Source organism: Sorex fumeus, unplaced genomic scaffold (assembly GCF_029834395.1).
Source record: "Sorex fumeus unplaced genomic scaffold, SorFum_2.1 ptg000032l, whole genome shotgun sequence".
NCBI classification, from domain to species: Eukaryota; Metazoa; Chordata; class Mammalia; order Eulipotyphla; family Soricidae; genus Sorex; species Sorex fumeus.
The window spans coordinates 11,679,577-11,699,436 of NW_026606089.1; the positions used below are offsets into that span (position 1 = coordinate 11,679,577).

The window sequence follows — 19,860 nt, forward strand, 5'->3', positions numbered from 1 at the left end:
GGGGCTCTATGAAGGGACCCAGCCCTTTCCCCTCACTCATTCCCAGGGCAGCCCTAGCAAGCTCTCTGCAAACATCCAGTAGAGGGATCAAGGACCCCCGCCTGGTTTTTTGCAGGACTGGAGCCACAAAGAGAAAAGACCGTGCTCCTGCCCTTGAGGGGCCCTCAGCCTGGCCTGTAGCTTCTCTACAGAGTGGTCAGTGCCATGAGAGCAGGAGGTTTGGGCTGCCCAAGAATACTGACTCGGGGCTGTAGCGATAGCACAGCAGGAAGGATGTTTGTCTTGCACGCGGCCAACCCGGGTTCGATTCCCAGCATCCCAGATGTTCCCCCAAGCACCGCACAGGAGTAATTCCTGAGCGCAGAGCCTGGAGTAACCCCTATGTTTTGCCAGGTGTGATCCAAAAAGGAAAAAAAGAGAACACTGACTCACACTCCTGGGGGAGGTGTGGCTAGGAAGGGAGCCCTGCACTGAGGCTAAAGGAACAGTGCTAGGTTGCAGAACAGGGGCAAGGAATGGACCTGGCACTGAAAGGCCATCCTGGAGTTGTTTTGGCTTGGGTTTGGGTCACACCCAGTGGGGCTTTGGGGGCTATTCCTGGCGAGGTGCTGAAGGGTATGATGGGGTGATGATGGGGGCTGGGGCATGTTGCCTCTGCAGAGCTTAGGCAACCACGTGGCTCCAGGGAGCAAACTTGGGCCTCCTGCTTACAAACCTAGTCCATTGAACCATTTCCCCAGCCCTACCCTGGAGTTTTGAGAAAATCTACCCATTACCTCTCCCCCCAGTTACTGGGAGTGAAAGCAGTATCAGAGTTCAGGAGCTTGGGCTGTACATTAAATCTTACATTTTGAGGCTGGAGCGATAGTACGGTGGGTCGGGCATTTGCCTTGCATGCAGCCGACCCAGGTTTGATCCCCAGCATCCCATATGGTCCCCCGAGTATCACCAGGAGAATTCCTGAGTGCAGAGCCAGGAGGAACCCCTAAGAATCTCTCGGTATGACCCAGAAAAAAAAAAAAGAGAACTCTTACATTTTGAGGATCAGAGAGATAGATAGTACAGGGGTTTAGACACTTGCCTTGCACATGGCTGACTGTGGTTCAGATCCCTGGGACCACCCATGGCTTCCCTGAGTGCCACCAGGATTGATACTTGCTGAGTGCCACCAGGCCCCTAAAACAATTCTTCCCTCCTCCACTCCCCCTTTTTTTTTTTTTTTAATAATTTGGGCAAGTTACTTAACCTTTAAGCCTCAGGAGTTCCAAAGGGTTAATAATAGACACAGCTTTGTGGCATGGTCGCGAGGACTGGAGAATGAGAGTACAACCAGAAGACAGAGTCAGGAACGTGAAATGGGGAGCAGCACAGGAAGAGGGATGAGCTGAGGGAGACTGCTGCCTGACCAAGGAGCGGTCACTCTTGGTTTGTTTGGTTTTAGTTTGGGGGCACACCCAGATGTGCTCCGGGGCTACTTCTGGCTCTGCGCTGGGGACCAGGCTTCCTGCAGACAGTACATGCGCGTCAGCGTTGAGCCCTCCTGGCCCTAGGAATGCTCCTGTTGGCCAGTCTGGAGCGCTACCCTGCAGGCCATCTGACGCTCCCGAAAGCATCCTGAGAGATGTACCTGCCCTCTCTTAGTCTCGGTCGCTCCAGCCCAGGACAGGCAGATCTCCACCCAGGGGGCAACCACCATGTCCCTTCTGCACAGTGTTGGGTGGACACTGTGTATTAGCGTTTGCTACTGAAGAGCCAAAAGAAATAAAGTCTCGCGCCAGGACCGGTGAATGAGCCGTTGAGGAAGACGAGAGTCTTTTAAATGGAGCATTAGGAGGACTGTGCAAAATGGCTCTTTAACTTTTCAATGAAGTTTAGTTTTGGCGGTGCCAGGAATGAAAGCATAAAAATGGCCTCTTATTAAGAATAAATAGAACTGATGATTGGCAGGCAGAGAATATTCCAGAAGCTTCACATAGTCATTGTGATCGACGCCAGGTTTGAAGAGGAAATGATGTTGCCTGAGTCTGCTTCGGCCTAGAAATCCTCCACGTCCCCCAGGTTTCAGGGGATCCAGTCCCCACTCTGGAACTTATATTCAAGGCCCTTCAGAGACCTTGGCAGTATCTGGCAGCACTGTCTTCATTCATTCCTCTGTCCAGCCAGCTAATGTGTGCAGAGACTGCTGGATGCAGGTACTGGGAAAGGGAGAGCAGGGCCCAGATGGCCTCCAGAGAGCTTTAGGCCAATAGGTGGGGTGATAGGCAGGCCCAGCCTTTGTGTATAATTCTCGGTGGTATCCCGGAAGGATGCTAACTTGCATGTGTTTAAAGTGTACAGTTGATTTTGGCATTCGCATACGCCCGCAAAACCATCCCATAGTCAAGATAATGAACATTCTTTCTCCCCAGCACAGTGTTTGTGGGTTCTTCTTGAATCCAGTCCTTCCTCTCCCCCTCCAGAGCAGTCGCGGAGCCGAAGGCTTTGCAGGGAGACAGTTTAAGAAGATGGGCGACATTTGGAGAAGGGGTGTGGCTGCTGGGGGGGCTCAGTGCAGGGACTGGAGTCGGGAGATGTCCTGGCACAGGTGAGGTCAGAGCTGGGGTCAGAAGGGTGAGCGGGTGAGCAGTGAGACCATGAAGGCTTGTGGGCCCGGGAGGTCAGTCCTGAGGTCGGTGGTGTCCACCGTGACTTCACTGCTGCTCTGTCGCCTCCTTTGCTCTGTGGCCTGGGCAGAGTGATGAATCTGGGCCTGTCTTCGTGTCCCCCTCTGTAAAATAGAGAGAATACTCTCCGTTTTGTCTGCCAGCCGTGCAGGGGCGCCGGAGTTACCCCGCAGTGGTGCTCGGGGGTGTGCGCAGAGCTTTCTCCCTTTCCAGTAGATGCAGATGAAAAGGTATAGGGGCTGGAGCGATAGTACAGCAGGTAGGGCGTTTGCCTTGCACGCAGCTGACTCGGGCTCAGTCTCTGGAATCCCTTATAGTCCTTGAGCACCACCAGGAGTAATTCCTGAGTGCGGTGGCAGGAGTGACCCCTGATGTGAAACAAAAAGCAAAGGAAAAAAATAGACTGTGGGAGATGCTTCCTGGGAATGGGGCCCGGCAGGTGCCTGATACGCTTTGGCTATTATCCTCATCTCAGCAGCTCCTCCCTCAAGAGCCATCTCCCACCATCCAGGGCAATCTGTGCCCCTTCTTTAGGGCCCATTGGGTTTTTTTTTAAGGTCTTCATAAAAATAACTGGTTCTGCCACCTGAAAAGCTTTCCCATCCTGCTAGGCCCAGCTTGGAGGCTCCCCTTCACCTCCAGGTGCACTTAATCCCTTCCTGCACGCCCTCCCACCCTCGCACCTCCCGTCCCTCCACTAGTTCCTCTGCCAGCGTGGCAGTGTTCCTTCTCTGGTTTATGCTCACTTTGTGGCTGAAAGGTGCTCCTTCTCTTCGGTGAGCTCTGAGTACTCAGTACTCTTTTCTTCACATGCCCCACCATTTCTGGCCCAGTCCAGTGTCACTTAATGTCAGATTGCTGGGAAGGAGATTCTCAGAGGGGGGTCTGTTTGTGTGTCTGTGTTTGTTGGAGCAGACTGGGGAGAAGTGACCTAGGCAAGGAGCTGTCAACAGATGGGGGCTGGGGACAGAGCTTAGAAGTCAGGGAGATGAACTCAAAAGCCCTCGACACTACTTAAGGACTTGTTTCGGGTCAGCAGGATTCCTTTTCCCAAAGATTTGTACTTGGCACCCCTTGACAGATGTTCTGATTTAAATTGGAGCAGATCTTAGAGGCCTGCCTGGTAACTGGTCCCTGAGGGTTCCTGTGGCCCCAGGACTCCATGGTTTGGAAGTTTGCAGGATGTAGTAGGGAACCCTTCTCAAGTACTTTTCAAGGATTCCCTCTTCACCCCAAACCCTCACGTATGACGGTCAAGTGTGAAACTGCAGGGGACTGCCGTTGCTAAGTGCTGGGACATGGGCCCCGCCTTCCTGCCATGACCACTTGCCCTGGAGAAAATAGCCCTTAATCGACAGAGGAGAAAGCTGAGCTCATTGGCTCCCCTCCACCATGCACAGTTTGTTCCTGGCAAGGTAAAGGTTGGGAGAGATTCTAAGCTGAGACCCACGATGACTTGATTAATATCTGCCATCATGTTCTTTAAAGCAGAAAGCAACAAAACAGATTTTTCCCCCTGATTATAAAAAAGATATCACAAAAACTGACATAGGGTATAATACAGAAAGCCGCATACAGACCCTAGCAGAGGCCTTCTCTGGGTACCCGTTCAGAGGAATGCCTGGGGCTGGTCTGAGGACATTCACAGGATGATGAGTGGGTGACGAGCTCTAGAAGGACGCGGGCTGGGGCAGTGCCCTGGTGACCCCTCTCCTTCTCTGGAGTATTACCAGTTTCTGAAAGAAAATGTGCTCTGGTTACAAATAGATATATCTTTTAAAGGCTTATGAAGCAGTACACATTGGTTTTCTTTTTTTTGAGGGGGAGTGAGGAAGATGGTTCACACCACGTGATGTTCAGGGCTTACTCCTGGCTCTGCACTCAGGAATCACTCCTGGTAGTGCTCAGGGGACCAAGTGGGATGTCAGGGTGCCAGGGATTGAACCCAGGTTGGCCGCGTGCAAGGCAAGGGCCATTCATTTCTTCAGTGTTCCCTTCCCAACCCCAGTTTGGGGGCCATATTAGCAGAGCTGAGGGCTACTCCTGGCTCAGGAATGACTCCTGGCAGTGCTCTAGAGGCCATATTCTGTGCTGGGGACTCAAACCAGGGTTAGTAAGGCTAGCGCCTTACCCTCTGTACTATCCAGCCTCTCATTATATTTTTGTTTTTGTTTTGTTTTGTTTTGTATTTTGGCCACACCCAGCTATGCTCAGGGCTTACTCCTGGCTCTGCACTTAGGGATCACTCCTGACAGTAGTCAGAGGACCATATGAAGTACCAGGGATTGAACCAGGTTCTGCCATCATGCAAGACAAATGCTTTTCCCGCTGTATTATCTCTCTAGCCGTGTGTGTGTGTGTGTGTGTTTTAATTTAAAAATATATTCAAGTACTAATTCCCTGCCCCCAACTAGAGATAACCATTACTAGGTTTAGTGTGTTATTCTCCTCCTCATTTTATTTTGGGGTCACATCCTGTGGTGCTCAGAGCTAGGGGATCACTCCTGGCAGTACTCAGGGGACCATGTGCGGTGCTAGTGATGGAACCAGTGTTGGCTGCATGCCAGGCAAGCACCTTAACCCCTGTACTGTCTCTCTGGCCCCATCTTTTTTTTTCTTTTTTTTTTTGTGCAGGGAGGTTGTTTTGTTCTGTTTTTGGGAAACACCTGGCAATGTTCAAGGTCCTGGCTCTGCACTCGGGAATCACTCCTGGTGGTGCTTGGAGGACCGTATGGGATGCTAGGGACCAAACTCCGGTCAGCTGCATGCAAGGCAAACACCCTGCCCACTGTACTATCGCTCAAGCCCCACCTATTCCTGTTTTTCAGACCTCGACCGGTGTGGGAATGTGTTAAAAAATTTATACTTAAACATGCACACACACAACCTGGTTCTGTTCAATAGAGAAGTTATAAATCCTGCTTTCGCTTCCCTTAACCTTTCCCCGTGTCATTAAATATGCTTCCCAAAAGACATGGCTTGAATGCCCGCCTAGTGTGCCCTGGATGCAGCCAAGCCCCCTTTGTTAGATACACTTGGTTCTTTATGCGTAAAAGCTCTTTGGAGGGTCACCAGTTGGAACGGGCCGAGTGTTGTCATTGCTGTGGGTTGGCAGATGGGCCCGCGCTGACTAACCTCTGCCACGTTAACACGTGGTTTTTGGATCCGTAGCACCCCGAGCAGAAGGCAGACCGGTATTTTGTGTTATACAAACCGCCCCCTAAAGACAACATTCCCGCCCTAGTGGAGGAGTACCTGGAACGCGCCACCTTCGTAGCCAATGACCTCGACTGGCTCCTGGCCTTGCCTCACGATAAATTCTGGTGCCAGGTAACATTCTATCAAAATTAACACTAAGACAAAGCACATGACATGCCATGGGTTGGTTGCTGTTGTGTTTTCCCTTCTCCTAGGAGGTGCTTTTTTTTTTTTTTCCTCTTCTCCTCACTCTGGATCCTTAACAGCACATTGTGGTTTGGATTGCTCTGTCTTGTATCACAATCTTAAGGATGTTTACACAACGCCTTCCAACATGTCATTTTTAAAAACTTGTGTTTCGCCCTCGGCTCATTCATACCTCCTTGGTCCTTTCGGGTTGGCGTGTTTGCTCTAGGCCAGGGCTGATGAGCCGCGAGCCCCGCCCTGCGCAGTGTCCCCCACGAGTCCCCGGCCTCATTGACATACTGTGTCTCCTCTTTCACTTGGCTCAGGTCATCTTCGACGAGACGCTGCAGAAGTGCCTGGACTCTTACCTGCACTATGTCCCCCGGAAGTTCGACGAGTGGGTGGCCCCGGCCCCCGAGGTGGTGGACATGCAGAAGCGCCTCCATCGGAGTGTTTTTCTCACCTTCCTCCGCATGTCCACGCACAAGGAATCCAAAGTAAGCCCCGGGTCCTGTGACAGGTCACCACCTGATACCCAGTGCCTCTGCGCTGGACTCCCAGGCCCCTGGGAAGGAAGGTTCTGGAAGTATCATGTTTCCTCTTTGTCTCCCCTCTGCCTTTATTCCCACCACTGGGGCAGAAATCTGTGCCACCTCCCTTATCCTCTAACTCACCAGCCCGTCTTTGTTACACCCAGAGGTTTTCATCAATGAATGCCGAGGGCCTTTTGCCAGGTGACGCATGACTGGGCCTTTTCTTGTGCGTCAGAGGGTGAAAACATTGATTCTGATTTTTTTTTTTTCTAAAGGCACTTGTAGGTGCCTTTCAAAACCTTGACTGGTTTCCCCACTCCCATTTGGAAAAAATGAAAAAGGCTATCTCTAAATGGCCCAAACATTACAGAAATATTTTTGTTGTTCTTTGGATCGGGGGCCTTACCTAGTAGTGCCCAGGACTTACTCCTGGTGGGCCTTGGGGGACCATATGGGATGCTGGAGATTGAACCTGGATCAGCAAGGCACGTACCCTACTTGGTGTACTGTCTGACCTCCACGGAAATTTTTTTTTGTTTTGGGGCCACACCTTTTTGTGCTTGGGGCTTACTCCTTACTCTGTGCGTGGGGATCATTCAGCTGTGTGCAAGGCAAGCGCCCTACCTGCTGTGCTCTCTCTCCAGCCCCGACAGAAATATTCTGTAGATAGTGAGCCGCAAAATTTCCTCTCCCACTCTCCTAATAACCACTGCTATTTCAGGGAAATCTTTTTTCCTTTCAAAATATATATTGGGCCTGGAGAGGTAGTGGATAGTACAGCCTTTCATGTCACTGACCCAGGTTCAGTCCCCACACCTCATATGGTCCCGAGTCCCACTGGGAGTGGTCCCTGAGTCCAGAGCCAGGTGTGACCCCAAAACCAAAATGTGCATTTATATGAAAACAAAACAGTGATTTCGTATTTTGTTTCTCAGCATCTCTTCAAGACCGTTTTATCCCTTGAACATGTATCTCACTTTCTTGTCTGTTTCTTTATTGCTCTTGAACACATTTCCCCCCTTTCTCTCCTCATAACATCTTTCTAAGTCACTAGAATCTTACATACCCCCCAGCCGGCTTGAACCAAGGTTTTGCCAATTGCCATTTCATTTTTGTCCTGAGACACTCCCTCCCTCCCCCCCCACCCCCCACCTCAGCATTCCTTCTTCCTTTTTCCATGCAGGAATCTAATCCAGGGCCTCACCCAACCCTACTAAAGCACATCCATGTCCCCTTCTAGAGCATTTTAAAACTATGCCAGACATTCGGGTCATTTACCTGTAAATGTTTTAGCGTGAAACCCCAACCCAGGTGTGCTTTTTACTCCTTTTCCTATCAGACTGAAGAATGGCTATTGCTCCAGGTCAGTTCCCAAGGCCCAGGTGTGTCCTGGCCACACCTGCAGTGCTCTCTTGAGGGGGTTGAATGCTGTTTGTTGTGCGTTTACTGTGACTTCTCAGTGCCAGTGCTTTCTGGAGATCTCTGACACCCTGGCTCTCCACTGTTCTTAGGATCATTTCTTTTCCCCCTCGGCGTTTGGAGAAATCCTCTACAATAACTACCTGTTTGACATCCCAAAGATTCTGGACCTCTGTGTGCTCTTTGGAAAAGGCAACTCGCCACTCCTCCAGAAGATGATAGGTACGTAGGACATGAGCCTGGGAGCATCCACATCCCCAACTGGAGGTTCCAAAAGCAAGCATTTTGAGGAGCACAGGGGGATGATGAATGGTCATGGCTTAAAGTGTACTTAAGAGGGGCCGGGATGGACGCTCAAAAGGCTGGAGCACAGGTCCTGCATGTGAGAGGCATCTGCAGTCCCCCCACGCATGACAGGGAGCAATGGCAGCGGGCAGGAGTAGCCCCTGAGTGCCCTTTGGGTATGGCCCAGAAACCCACCCCCCCCAAAAAAAAAAACATAGGTCAGGGTTGTGGCTTAGTGGTACAGCACATGCCTTGCGTGTGTGGCGCCCTGGGTTTGATTACACACATTGCATGCTCCCCTGTGGATGGTCTACAAATACCACCAGATACTATAACCCCACCACAAACCCCTGAAAAAAAAAAGATAAAGAATTTAGGGGCCGGAGCAATAGTACAGCATGTAGGGTGTTTGCCTTGCATGCGGCCGACCCAGGTTCAATCCCCAGCATCCCATATGGTCCCCCAAGCACTGCCGGAGTAATTCCTGAGTGCAAAGCGAAGAGTAACCCCTGAGCATCGCTGGATGTGACCCAAAAAGAAAAAAAAAAAAAGAAAAGAATTTAACAGTTATGTGAGTATCAACTCTGAAGAAATGAGTGAATGGCACTGAGGGAAAGGAAGAAAATAATGGGAGCATGTAGCTCCTCTGGGCTCTTGGAGTGTTAGTATCAAGCCGGGTGTCCCCACGTGGTTTAAAGTCCTGGGGAAGTATATCTCCACCCCCCACGGAGCAGCGGTGGGAGCTCACTTGATCTGCGCAGTCTCAAGGGCCCTGTGCTCCTCTGAGCGGGGACTCAAAGAGGAAGTCTCTGGGACGCTGTCCCCATTGCTCTGCATGGCAGGCCTGTGGCAGAGGGCTCTTAGGACGTCCATCACAGGTAAAGAACCGGGCCAGGGGACTTGCCTGCAAGGTCACAACTGAGTCTCTTACCCAGGGCCCCTCCCTGCTGGAGCTGCCTCAGAGGCCATGATTTGCATGGGTGCTGAGAATTCCTGGGGGTGGTGTTCAGAGAGGACTCCGGCTATGGAAGGCATCTCCGGAGGCAGGCTCCCCCAGAGGCAGTTTTGTGGGGATGCTAATGAGGCCACAGCACCCCAGATGCTTCCTTTTTGAGTCCCAGCTGGTGGCAGCAGGTCCCAAGAGGGGCTCGCCAGGGACTGCTACTGTCAGCTATTCTCTCATGCCAAGAATGTAGGACACAGTCTTCTAAATGCCTGGTCACAGAGCTGAGTTGTCCCTGAAAATGGTTTTTAGGGCTGGAGAGAGAGTACAGGGGAAGGCACTGCCAACCCCAGCTGACTCCCCAGTACCGCTTAGGGTCCCCCAAGCACAGCCAGGAGTGATACCTGAGCACAGAGTCAGGAGTAAGGCCCAAGCACTATTAGGTATGCCTGTGAACCAAAACAAACAAAAAACAGGGTTTCTTCATTCCTTCCTCTTTTCCCCCAACAAGGAAAGGTAATTGATGTTAATTTAGAAAATTTTGGAAGAGTATAAGAGAAAACAGAAAGCAATTAGCAAATTCGTGCAGCCAGAGACAACCCCTTGGTAATTATCTCCTCGCAGACTTTATGCATTTTGGAAGAACATTTTGGAGTATCCTCTCTGTGAAATTTCACATCCACTCCTTTCAGTTCAGCAACCTTCAGATCTAATTATTGCCTGATTATCCATTGATTTATTTTATTTTCCCAGGGAAAGACCTTTAATAATTATACTGTAGACAAAGAGGCTGGGGTGACCAAGCAGAGGCAAGCACAATTAGTCAGACAGTTCTGTTCTAGCAGAACATTCCAGAGGACAATGCTGGGAGACAGGAAGGGCCAGACCAGGGAGGGCCACTTTTGTACTTCAGAAACATTAGTTTTTGATGGTTAAAAAAATATACATGGGCAGAGATATAGTACAGGGATTAAAGTGCTTGCCTTAAATGTGGCCAACCCTGTTTCAATCCCTGTACCATATGATCCCCTGAGCACCTCCAGGAGTGATCCCCGTGCACCACTGGGTATGGCCAAAAAAAGCCAAAAATCCTCCAGAGAACTAGAACACTAAGTACGGAGTTTGCCTTGTATGTGGCTGGCCTGGGTTCAGTTCCCGACACTCCATATATAGTTCACTGAGCACTTCCAGGAGTGAACCTGAGCACTGCTAGGTACGGCCCCAAAACCAAAATAAATAAATAAAATCACCCTACCCCCAGAAAAGGGTTGGCTTGCCTGATACATCATAACTCTATTCCTTGGCTGTACTTTTCTGACCAAGTCACTTACTCTGTGCTTCATCCAAAGGATGGAAGAAAAAAAAAAAAAAGATTTGCCTGCTTTTATAGGATTGTTGCAGGCATTGACTGCGAAAGGGGGTGAAGAGTGCCTGGCATGAGGCAGCCCTGGGGAGTGGGGTCTCTCGCTGTGATCAGATCCTGAGAGCAGGGTGAGGAGCCAGCCGGTAGTGGACTGGTCTGGCTGCATTGGGTCAGGAGCGTGGAGACCATGGAGGCAGCCGGTGCTTCCAGTATGGGTATGTACCCAGGAACCTGTTCGCACTGTTGAAGGGAAAGGCCCTGGGCAGCGTCAGTCAGCGCTTTGTGAAGTCATCTGGAGGGAGACGTTTGAACAGTGCTGGCACAGCCAGTATCTTACGCAGCAAAGGGGCCTTCAGAAGTGGTGGGAGTAGGCTGGGAACAGAGGCAAGGTCCACCTTAGATCTGCTGGGTGCAAGAGAGCTGTGTGATGTAGTGGGCGGTGACATCTGGCTCTAGTCCAAGTCAGGCAGTGAGGGAGGGGTGAGAATGCTGTTGGCTGTCAATGCCCCTCATTTTTGGGGGTCGCTCGTGTGTGTGTGTGTGTGTGTGTGTGTGTGTGTGTGTGTGTGTGTGAGCCATACCTCACTGTGCTCAGGGTTTACTCCTCACTCTGCCAGGGGCCCTGGAGATTGAACTGAGGCTGCCTGCAAACAAAGTAATATTATCGCTGGTCCCTGGGTCACTGACTCTAGCTTTCATTGTGTGTGTGGTTTTTTTTTTGTTTTTTTTTTTTTTTTTGCTTTTTGGGTCACAACCAGCCGATGCTCAGGGGTTACTCCTGGCTCTGCACTCAGGAATCACTCCTGGCGGTGCTTGGAGGACCATATGGGATGCTGGGAATCGAACCAGGGTCGGCTGCGTGCAAGGCAAACAGCCTTCCCGCAGTGCTATTGCTCCAGCCCCTCTTTCCAACCTTTGAACCAAAGGCACAGCAAGAGACTGCGCTACTTTCTCTCCCATTATAACTTTTGCACAAATCAGATCAGGTATAAGAAGTTTGTTAGGGAAAAGAAGCAAGCAAGGGGAGCTAGTATTACTCCTGGAGGTGCCTGGGGGAACATATCGGATGCTGGGGATCGAACCAGGGTCAGCCACGTGCAAGGCAAACGCCCTCCCTGTTGTACTATAGCTCTAGTCCCAGATCACTGTCATTGATGGTGAGCAGGGATCTCTGAAGCTCACACAGCGTCCCTGTTACTCCGGCTTCAGCATCCAGAGGGCTGGGAGAGTGTCTTCTGGATGAACAGACAGTGGGAAGACTGGGGAGAGTCTTCCCAGTCTCCTCAACATGCCAGGGGGTCAGGGTACAGTGGGGACCTCTCAGTGTCCCTGGGAGTGAACAAGGGGACCTGCTCCTGATTGCTGCCCAGAAGAGGCAACTCTTGCCTCATGGTGGACTTAACTGGGGTGTTTGGGGAGTAGGGGAGTTGGGGGTGGCAATCCCAGGCAGAGGGAAGGGGGCTGGGTTTGTTCTGGAAAGTTGGTGACGGTGTGAGGGAGGAATGCAGGGACAAGGGTGGCCGGAGATGCTGGCAGGCGCCACGTGCACACGGTTCTGTGTGTCATGGGCAAAAGTTTGTACTTGACCTTGATGGTGCCAGTAGGAAGGCTTTATTTATGAGGAAGAGCCCAGGGGGACGGGAAGGAGCACCTTACCTGTCAGGATGAGGAGTGGGGTGCAGATGACCAGAGCCCCACCATGGTCTGAGGGAGCAGGACCCGTCTGGAGATGGGAGGCATCGAGCGAGCCGCGGCTGGGGAGATGCAGCCCACTGGGCTCGAAGAACTCTGTAGCACCCAGGAATGTCATTCCAGAAAGCACCCCTGGCTAGTGACTCACCCTCACCGAACCCATCTGGCCTCAGATCTCTTTCCTTTTCAGATCTCTGGGGACGGGGACAAGGTTGTGGGGATTCACAAAGGGAACCAAGGACAGGCGGACCCGGGGCCAGAGGATAGTGAGCATTCAGAACGTCCTGACCATCAGCCAGTCCTCGAGGCTGGGATTATAGTGGGAAGGAGAAGCCAGCCATAGAAGAGTGTTGGCATTTAATGTCATCGTGCCCCCAGCTGGCTTCGAGGCTCCCTGCCACCCTCCCTCACCATTTGGGCCGCAGGAACACTTGGTTTCTGTTCCTCTCGCCATATGCTCTAACTTACACTCACAGCAGCGCCCCAGGAGGCCAGTAAACACTCAGCGAGAAGCAGTGGCTGCTAAGAACAGCCACTGTGTTGTGTGTGTGTGTGTGTGTGTGTCTGTCTGTCTGTCTGTCTGTCTGTGTGTATTTGTGTGTATCTATGTGTGTGTGTCTGAATGGCCACCCTGCCAGAGGGCCCTCTCGAGCTCCTCACCTTGAGGGAAGACAGAAGCCATGGCCCAGAGAATTTTCAGAGCCAGCCCCCAAGACTCCCCCTACGGCTCAGTGAATTTCCAGAGCGTCTGTCCCCCCCGTCCCCACCCTGCTCTCCCCGAATTATTGCAGGCGTGGCCTGGCCAGAGCCCGGGGCTTACCACATGCAGGTTTATGAGATCACATGTCCTGGTCTTCCTGGGTGACTGACTCCCACTGCAGAGCCGGTGCCGTCACTCCAGGCACGGTGCCCAGGCGTGATCACTCTGCAGGGACACGAGGGCGAGCTGGTTTGACCAGGACAGATCTTTCACATAATTCATGAGGCAGGCGTCCGTAAAAGGTTAGATTGTACTGAGAGAGGTGCCTCCCTCACCCTGGGGAAGTTTCTTGGCTGGGCCAAAGCTCTGTGCCAGCAGGGCCCGGGGGTCAGGATTGCCGCAACACAGTCAGGCAGGCTTCGGAAAGGGGAGAAAGGGCACACGGGCAGCCCCTCCACCTCCCGTCGCTTCCCAGCTCTCCCTTTCTCTTCTCTCTTCAGGAAACATCTTTGTCCAACAGCCAAGTTACTACAGTGACCTGGATGAAACCCTGCCCACCATCCTTCAGGTACTTGCCTGCTGCTCCTTGGCTTCCTGGAAGAATCCGGAAACGTTTATTCCCAAGCCCCCTTCAGGCCTCTAGACCCACTCCAGAGGGTCTAGATAGCCACATTCCTCTAATAGTAGCCCCCCTGTGAGACCTTTGTTTCTCTCCTTAATGCTTGAAAGTTTTGTAAAAATGTTTTACCAAAGGGTAATGTTCTGGATACAAAAGCATCAAAAAGCAGAAAGAGGGCCAGAGAGATCAGTACAGGGGTGCGGGTGCAGGTCCTCTGGCCTTGTATGTAGCTGACCGTGATCCCCTCAGCACTGTCGGGATTGATCCCTGAGCTCAAAGCCAGGTATAAGCCCTGAGCATGCTGGGTATGGCCCAGTACCCGCCTGTCATCCCACTACCAGGAGATATTCATGTCCGTGGTAAATTTTCACTTGTTGCGTTTTGGGGCCACACCTAGTTGTGCTCAGAGCTTATTTCTGGCTCTATACTTAGGGATCACTCTTGGTAACTTCGGGGGACCATATGTGGTGCCCGGGATTAACCCATTGTACTGTCTCTTCAGTCCATGTCTGTGGTGAACTTTAGGCTAGTTACATACTGAGTATGTAACCAAGTATGGTAAAACTTTAACAATGAAGTTTTAACCGGTCAGCTACGAAACTTCTATGATTTTGCTATAGACTCTAAATTCCCCCTTACAGGTGATTTGCCTTCGTTTTAATGGCATTCCCATTGTTCCTATACCCCCATCTCCAGGAGACCTCAAAACCTGCTCTTTATTACTGCCTGTGTACCTTAAGTCTTCATTGTCATACACTCACCAAGCTTCTATCTGCAGGATTTAGGGGGTTGTCATCTTCCTCTTTACCATAGTCCCATAAAAAGGGGAACTCGATAACCCCACCTTACCGCTTCTTCCACTGCTGACCCTGCCCTCCATGAAGATCATACCATCTGTGAAGGTCATTGCTGCAGCTGCCCCTGGGGAACAGGGGCACCTTATTCGCCAAAGGCACTGGGCAGTGGTCAGCTTAGCCCTCTGGCTGCCGGACAGGAGTCCACACCATGGCTGTGACAGGTCTCCTCTTGCATCCGCAGGTCTTCAGCAATATCCTCCAGCACTGTGGTTTGCACAGGGATGGGGCCAGTGCCACCCCGCAGAAGCTCGAAGAGAGAGGCCCGGTAACCCCCAGCCACATGCCTCTCCTGGTAAGGTCGCGCCCTCGGCCTGCCTCTTCCTGCCTCCTTGGAGCCCGCAGCCCCCTTCCCTGCTCTTAGTCTATCCCATAAGCAGCTATGCTCCTCCCACATGCAGGCATTTTAGCAGTCTTCAATTTCACGGTCACGGTACTTCCGTTATTCATCGATTTGCTCGAGCGGGCTCAGTAACATTTCCATCGTGAGACTTGTTACTGTGTGGCATATCGAATAGTCACGGGTAGCTTGCAGGCTTTGCTATGTAGGCGAGATACTCTCGGTAGCTTGCCGGGCTCTCCAAGAGGGGCGGAGGAATTGAACCCGGATCAGCCAGGCTGTCTGCGCGCAAGGCAAATGCCCTACCGCTGTGCTATCGCTCCAGCTTGGTCTTCAATTTATTTATTTATTTATTTTAATTTTTCCCCTTTTCTTTATGGCCTAGTGGGAAGAACAGGGAACTCAAATTCCAGAGAGGTAAAGTTGTGGGGTGCGGACCTCTTAATCCGCCACCTCATTCAGCAATTTTACTCGAATGTTGTTCGCATGGGCCAAGCCGGTGCTGGGCCTGTAGCCAGAGCAAACCCAGCCTGTGTTCTCAGGGAACTGGTGCCGGCAGGCAGAAGGAAGGTATTGAACTCATTGATGCCAGCGTGTACCACCGGTGGCTCACTCTCAAATGTGCTACAGTAACACAGATTGTATTTCCTGCATCAGCTTAAGGAGTGTACACACCTGGCAGGCCTGGTGCCCAATGCTGGTGGTAGTGCAGTAACAAGGCAGTCAGGAGCTGCTTCACTCCTGTTTTCTTACCTGTAAATTGGACATCCTAACATCAGCCCAGCTGACATTTTAGAATCGGCATGAGAAATAGGACAGTGGCCAGAACAATAGTACAATGGGTAGGGTGCTTGCCTTGCACGCAGCTGACCTGGGTGTGATCCCTGACACCTCATATTGTCCCCTGAGTCTGAAGCTCATCAGGAGCCATCCCTGAGCACACAGCCAGGAGTAAGCCCAGAAACCAAAAATAAAGAATGGTATGGAGTACTAGTGCAGTGGCGGGGGGCGGGGAGGGGGGGTGCTTGCCTTGCATACCACTTACCCAGTTCAATCCCTGTATCCCATAAGGTCCTGCAAGCCCTGCCAGGAGTGATCTCTGAGCTCAGAGCTGGGAGTAAGCCCTGAGCACCCCTAGGTATGGCCCAAAAAGGATACAAGCAAAAACATAGAGAAATAGGCAAGTGGATGAGAAGGTTCTATACATTTTCAAAATACCAGGGCATCAAGAAAGGAGTGGATATGATAGATTTGTCCTCACTCGGATGTACATTCTGTGTCCGACTGGAGGGCTTGTCTTTAGACTCATGTTGGTTCTCCTTTCGCTGTCAAGAATGGTGCTTCTGCGACTGTAGTGGTAGCACAGCGAGTAGGGTGTTTGCCTTGCACACGGCCGACCCGGATTCGATTCCCAGCATCCCATATGGTCCCCCAAGCACCACCAGGAGTAATTCCTGAGTGCAGAGCCAGGAGTACCCTTGTGAATCACCGGGTGTGACCCAAAAAGCAAAAAAAAAAAAAAGAAATGTGCTTCTAGAGCTAGAAGTACCCCTCTAGGTTGTGGGGTAGCGTTGGGGAGGCCCACCAGGCCCCCAGGAGATGGACTGGGCAGGCTTTGCTCAGGTCGTGAGGCATCCCCAAAGCTGGTCAGCTTTGTCAGCACCAGGGAGAATAACGCAGTGTTTCCTTCTGGCGACAGGAATTAAAGGACGTTGTTCTCTACCTTTGTGACACCTGCACTACACTCTGGGCCTTCCTGGATATCTTCCCGTCGGCCTGCCAGACATTCCAGAAGCACGACTTCTGTTGCAGGTACAGGGGAAGCTCTGGCTGTTGGAGTAGAGACTCGGGCTCACATACTCATCCAGCAAACATTTATGGAGTGTTGAGAATGTGCCGGGCTGTCTTCCAGCCTGGGGGAGGACAGGGCAGTGAAGAAGATAAGGCTCCTGCTGACACCAGAGCCTGTGTTTTAGAAGCATTCCCATGGGGCTAAGGATAGGGGAACGGGAAAGGGATAATAACCGACCATCGGAACAGGGCAGTATCAGATCAGTTCTGTTTTGTTCCTGAGCCTCTCTCATGGGCAGGCACAGTGAAGCAAGAGAGAAGGGGTCGGAGTCATAGTATAGCAGGTAGGGCGCTTGCCTTATACCTAGCCGACTCAGGTTCGATCCCCAGCATCTCATTATGGTCCCCCGATACAGCCAGGAGTGATCCCTGGGTGCAGAGCCAGGAGTAAGTCCTGCGCACCACCAAGTGTGCTCCCCCGCCACACACACACATACACAAAACAAAAACGAGAGAAAAAAGAGCAGATCTGAGGAATGTAGAATCTAGTCCAAGGGAAATCTAGTACAGAGAGCCAAGCAGATGTGCTCCCCTGCGGGACCAGCTGTTGTTACTGTGTAGGCAGTGCTGTGGGAACGCATGGTGGCAGGCACAGTCTCTCAGAAGCAGAGGAGGTTTGACGGGCGGTCTGGGAGAATGAGCAAGGACCTCACAGCCAGAGAAAGGTAACCGAGGCAATAACGGGCATTCCAGGCAGGCCGAGTGGAAGTGTGTCAGCCCAACATGTGTTCTGGGAGACTGAGTCCAGGACAGCAGGGAACAGAGCCCAAAGGGGTCAGCGGAAGTCAGACAGAGAGGTCTTGGCAGGGGACAGGCCTTTGTTCTGTCGACAGTAGGGAGCCACTGGGGGCTTTAATGGAAAAGGAGTCTTGGGAACATGCCGCTGGGGTGAAGAAAGATGGAGGAGGATGTGGGCTGGCGGGAGTCACTCTGTCCCCTGAGCACAAGGGATTTGTGGCTTTTTGTGCAGTGAGACTGAGGGGTGAGGGGGCGGCTGCTCGTCGCCTGTTCTCAGTGTCCTTTGGCTGCAGTTTTTGTCAGGTGTCTCTCCCTGCCCTTTGCAGGACCTTCCGGGAGTTCCCTAATCCTGTCTCTTCCAGCATTCTGTCTGTTTGGTCTTTTTCTTGCCCATTCAGCAAGACATTTATCTAGCACTGACGTGTGCCAAAGATGACAGCTGGTGCTCTGACCCCAGCCCCTGGCCTTCAGCTCTTGAAATCAGAGATGAGGGCTCATCACCTTTCTGGAGAATGTTAGAATAAGGCGCCCAGACGCACCTCTCCCAGAAGGAAGGGCTTGTCTGGGAATGGTGTCTTGGCTGGGGAGAGAGCTCCAAGGACATGAGCTCCTGCTTCGCATGCTGAAAGGCCCGGACTCCATCCCCACACCACATGCAGCCCCCCTCAGGAGTAGCCCCCGATCAGTGCTGGATGTGACCCCAAAACAACCACAATAAAGGAAGTTAAAATCACAAGAGCTCATGTCAGACTTAGCCTTTTGTTCCTATGTAGAGGAAAGTCTCCTTCACTGCTTCTGCTCTTCATACATGACCACTGTTTTAGATTTTTTTGTGGACGATTACAGAGATACGCATGTACATTTATAAGCAAATATGTACTTTATGTTGCCTGCACCCATTTTAAAATTTAATGCTGCTATATCATAAGTACTATTGGTACTGTTTACTGTTTTCCCCTTTCTTTTCTTTTTCCAATATTGGGGATCGAATCCAGGTCTCATGCATGCAAGGCATGAGCTTTCCCTCAGAGCACTTACCAGGCTGCATACATTTCCGGTTGCATTTGACTTTTAAATTACTGAATTTAAAAAAAAAAAAGGCACCCTCATTCTTTGCTCAGTTCTATTCTGTGGGATGCCAGACTCTGTAGTAATGGTTTTTTGTGTGTGTTGTTTTTTGTTTTTGTTTTTGTTTGATTTTGTGTCACATACAACTATACTCAGAGGTTACTCCTGACTCTCTACTCAGGAATTAGTCCTGGTGATACTCAGGGGACCATATGGGATTTCAGGGATTGAACTCAGGTGGGCCGTGTGCAAGCCCTACCCACTGTACTATCATTCTGGCTCCAGACTCCATAGTTAGATGGTTAGGTTTTTTCTAGTTGTTCACTATTGCGCCCCAAAAAAGGCTGTGAAGTGGCCAGAGCAGTAGTAAAGAGGGAATAACACTTGCCTTGTATGCAGCCAATCTGGGTTCAATTCCCAGAACCACATATGATTGCCTGAGCCTTGAGCATCACCGGGTGTGGCCCAACACCTCTCCACAACCCCCCCTCAAAAATAAAAAAAGGCTATAAAGAATCAGAGCATGCGTTTTATGTGTGAGAGACTCAAGTTCCATCTCTGGCACTCCATGTCCCACCCCCAGCACTACCAGGTTGGCACTGGTGGCCCCCAACACAGCTGAACCCCAGCAGCATCGTCTGAGCAATGGACCATCTCGCCTGATTAGCTGAAGCCCCTTGAACGTTGCCTGGGAGATACCCTGACCCGAACCTCCAAATGCTAGAAAGCGTCACTTTGCAGGACCCTCTAGGTGACTCTGAAGGCTGGAGCACATGCTTTGCACACGGGAGTTGGTTTCAGCCCCTGCCTCCAGCACATCTGGGAGGGATATCCGAGCACTGCTCCAGGACCTACCCTGGAGCACCACTGAGTATGCTCAAAAACAGACTGACATTGCGCCCATGTTACTCTGCACCTTTGCGTCGTCTGAGGGATACGTTCCTAGAAGTCGAATCTCAGGAACAGATGGCATATGCATCTTTAATATCCATGACTCTCCCCAAATCGCCCACCCTTCCCATTTCCCATCCCACTCCAGCTCGGCAACTCCTGCCTCTGTCTGGACCAAACTGCCCTCACTCGTGTTCTTCTGTGCACCACACCAGGGGCCTCGGAAGGCCTCTTTTGCCCTGACTCCCCTCCACTGCCTCAGCACTCTACTCGCTAGAAAGATCCCAGTTGCCGGCAGGCAGCCAGTCGACAGAGCACTGTTTTCAGACGCAGGGCTGCTGCAAATTCAGCAGCATCCTCGCGGTGCCTTGGTGGCTTAGGCAAACTTAGGATGCACAGAAGAAGGGCCACAGTGCAGGAGGGAGGCCATCGCCTCATAAGCTGCTGGGACCACTGTCCTGGCCGTGTGAGCAGGAGTGGAGAGTGTGGAGGTGGAGAGTTGGAGTTGGAGCTGGGT

The 19,860-nt window shown here is 51.6% G+C and overlaps 1 protein-coding gene across 2 annotated transcripts in view; it reads left to right on the plus strand.

Moving 5' to 3' along the window:
- The window catches only part of ASCC2 (activating signal cointegrator 1 complex subunit 2), a 45,753-nt gene that overhangs the window by 8,350 nt on the left and 17,543 nt on the right, over positions 1-19,860 (plus strand). The window contains exons 3-8 of one of the 2 annotated variants that reach the window (XM_056116525.1): positions 5,835-5,993; positions 6,374-6,544; positions 8,092-8,221; positions 13,483-13,550; positions 14,640-14,750; positions 16,495-16,607. In XM_056116525.1, the coding sequence (XP_055972500.1) occupies positions 5,835-5,993; positions 6,374-6,544; positions 8,092-8,221; positions 13,483-13,550; positions 14,640-14,750; positions 16,495-16,607 (752 nt within the window). The remainder of the gene's footprint in view (positions 1-5,834; positions 5,994-6,373; positions 6,545-8,091; positions 8,222-13,482; positions 13,551-14,639; positions 14,751-16,494; positions 16,608-19,860) is intronic. The other variant, XM_056116526.1, reaches the window with a different exon arrangement.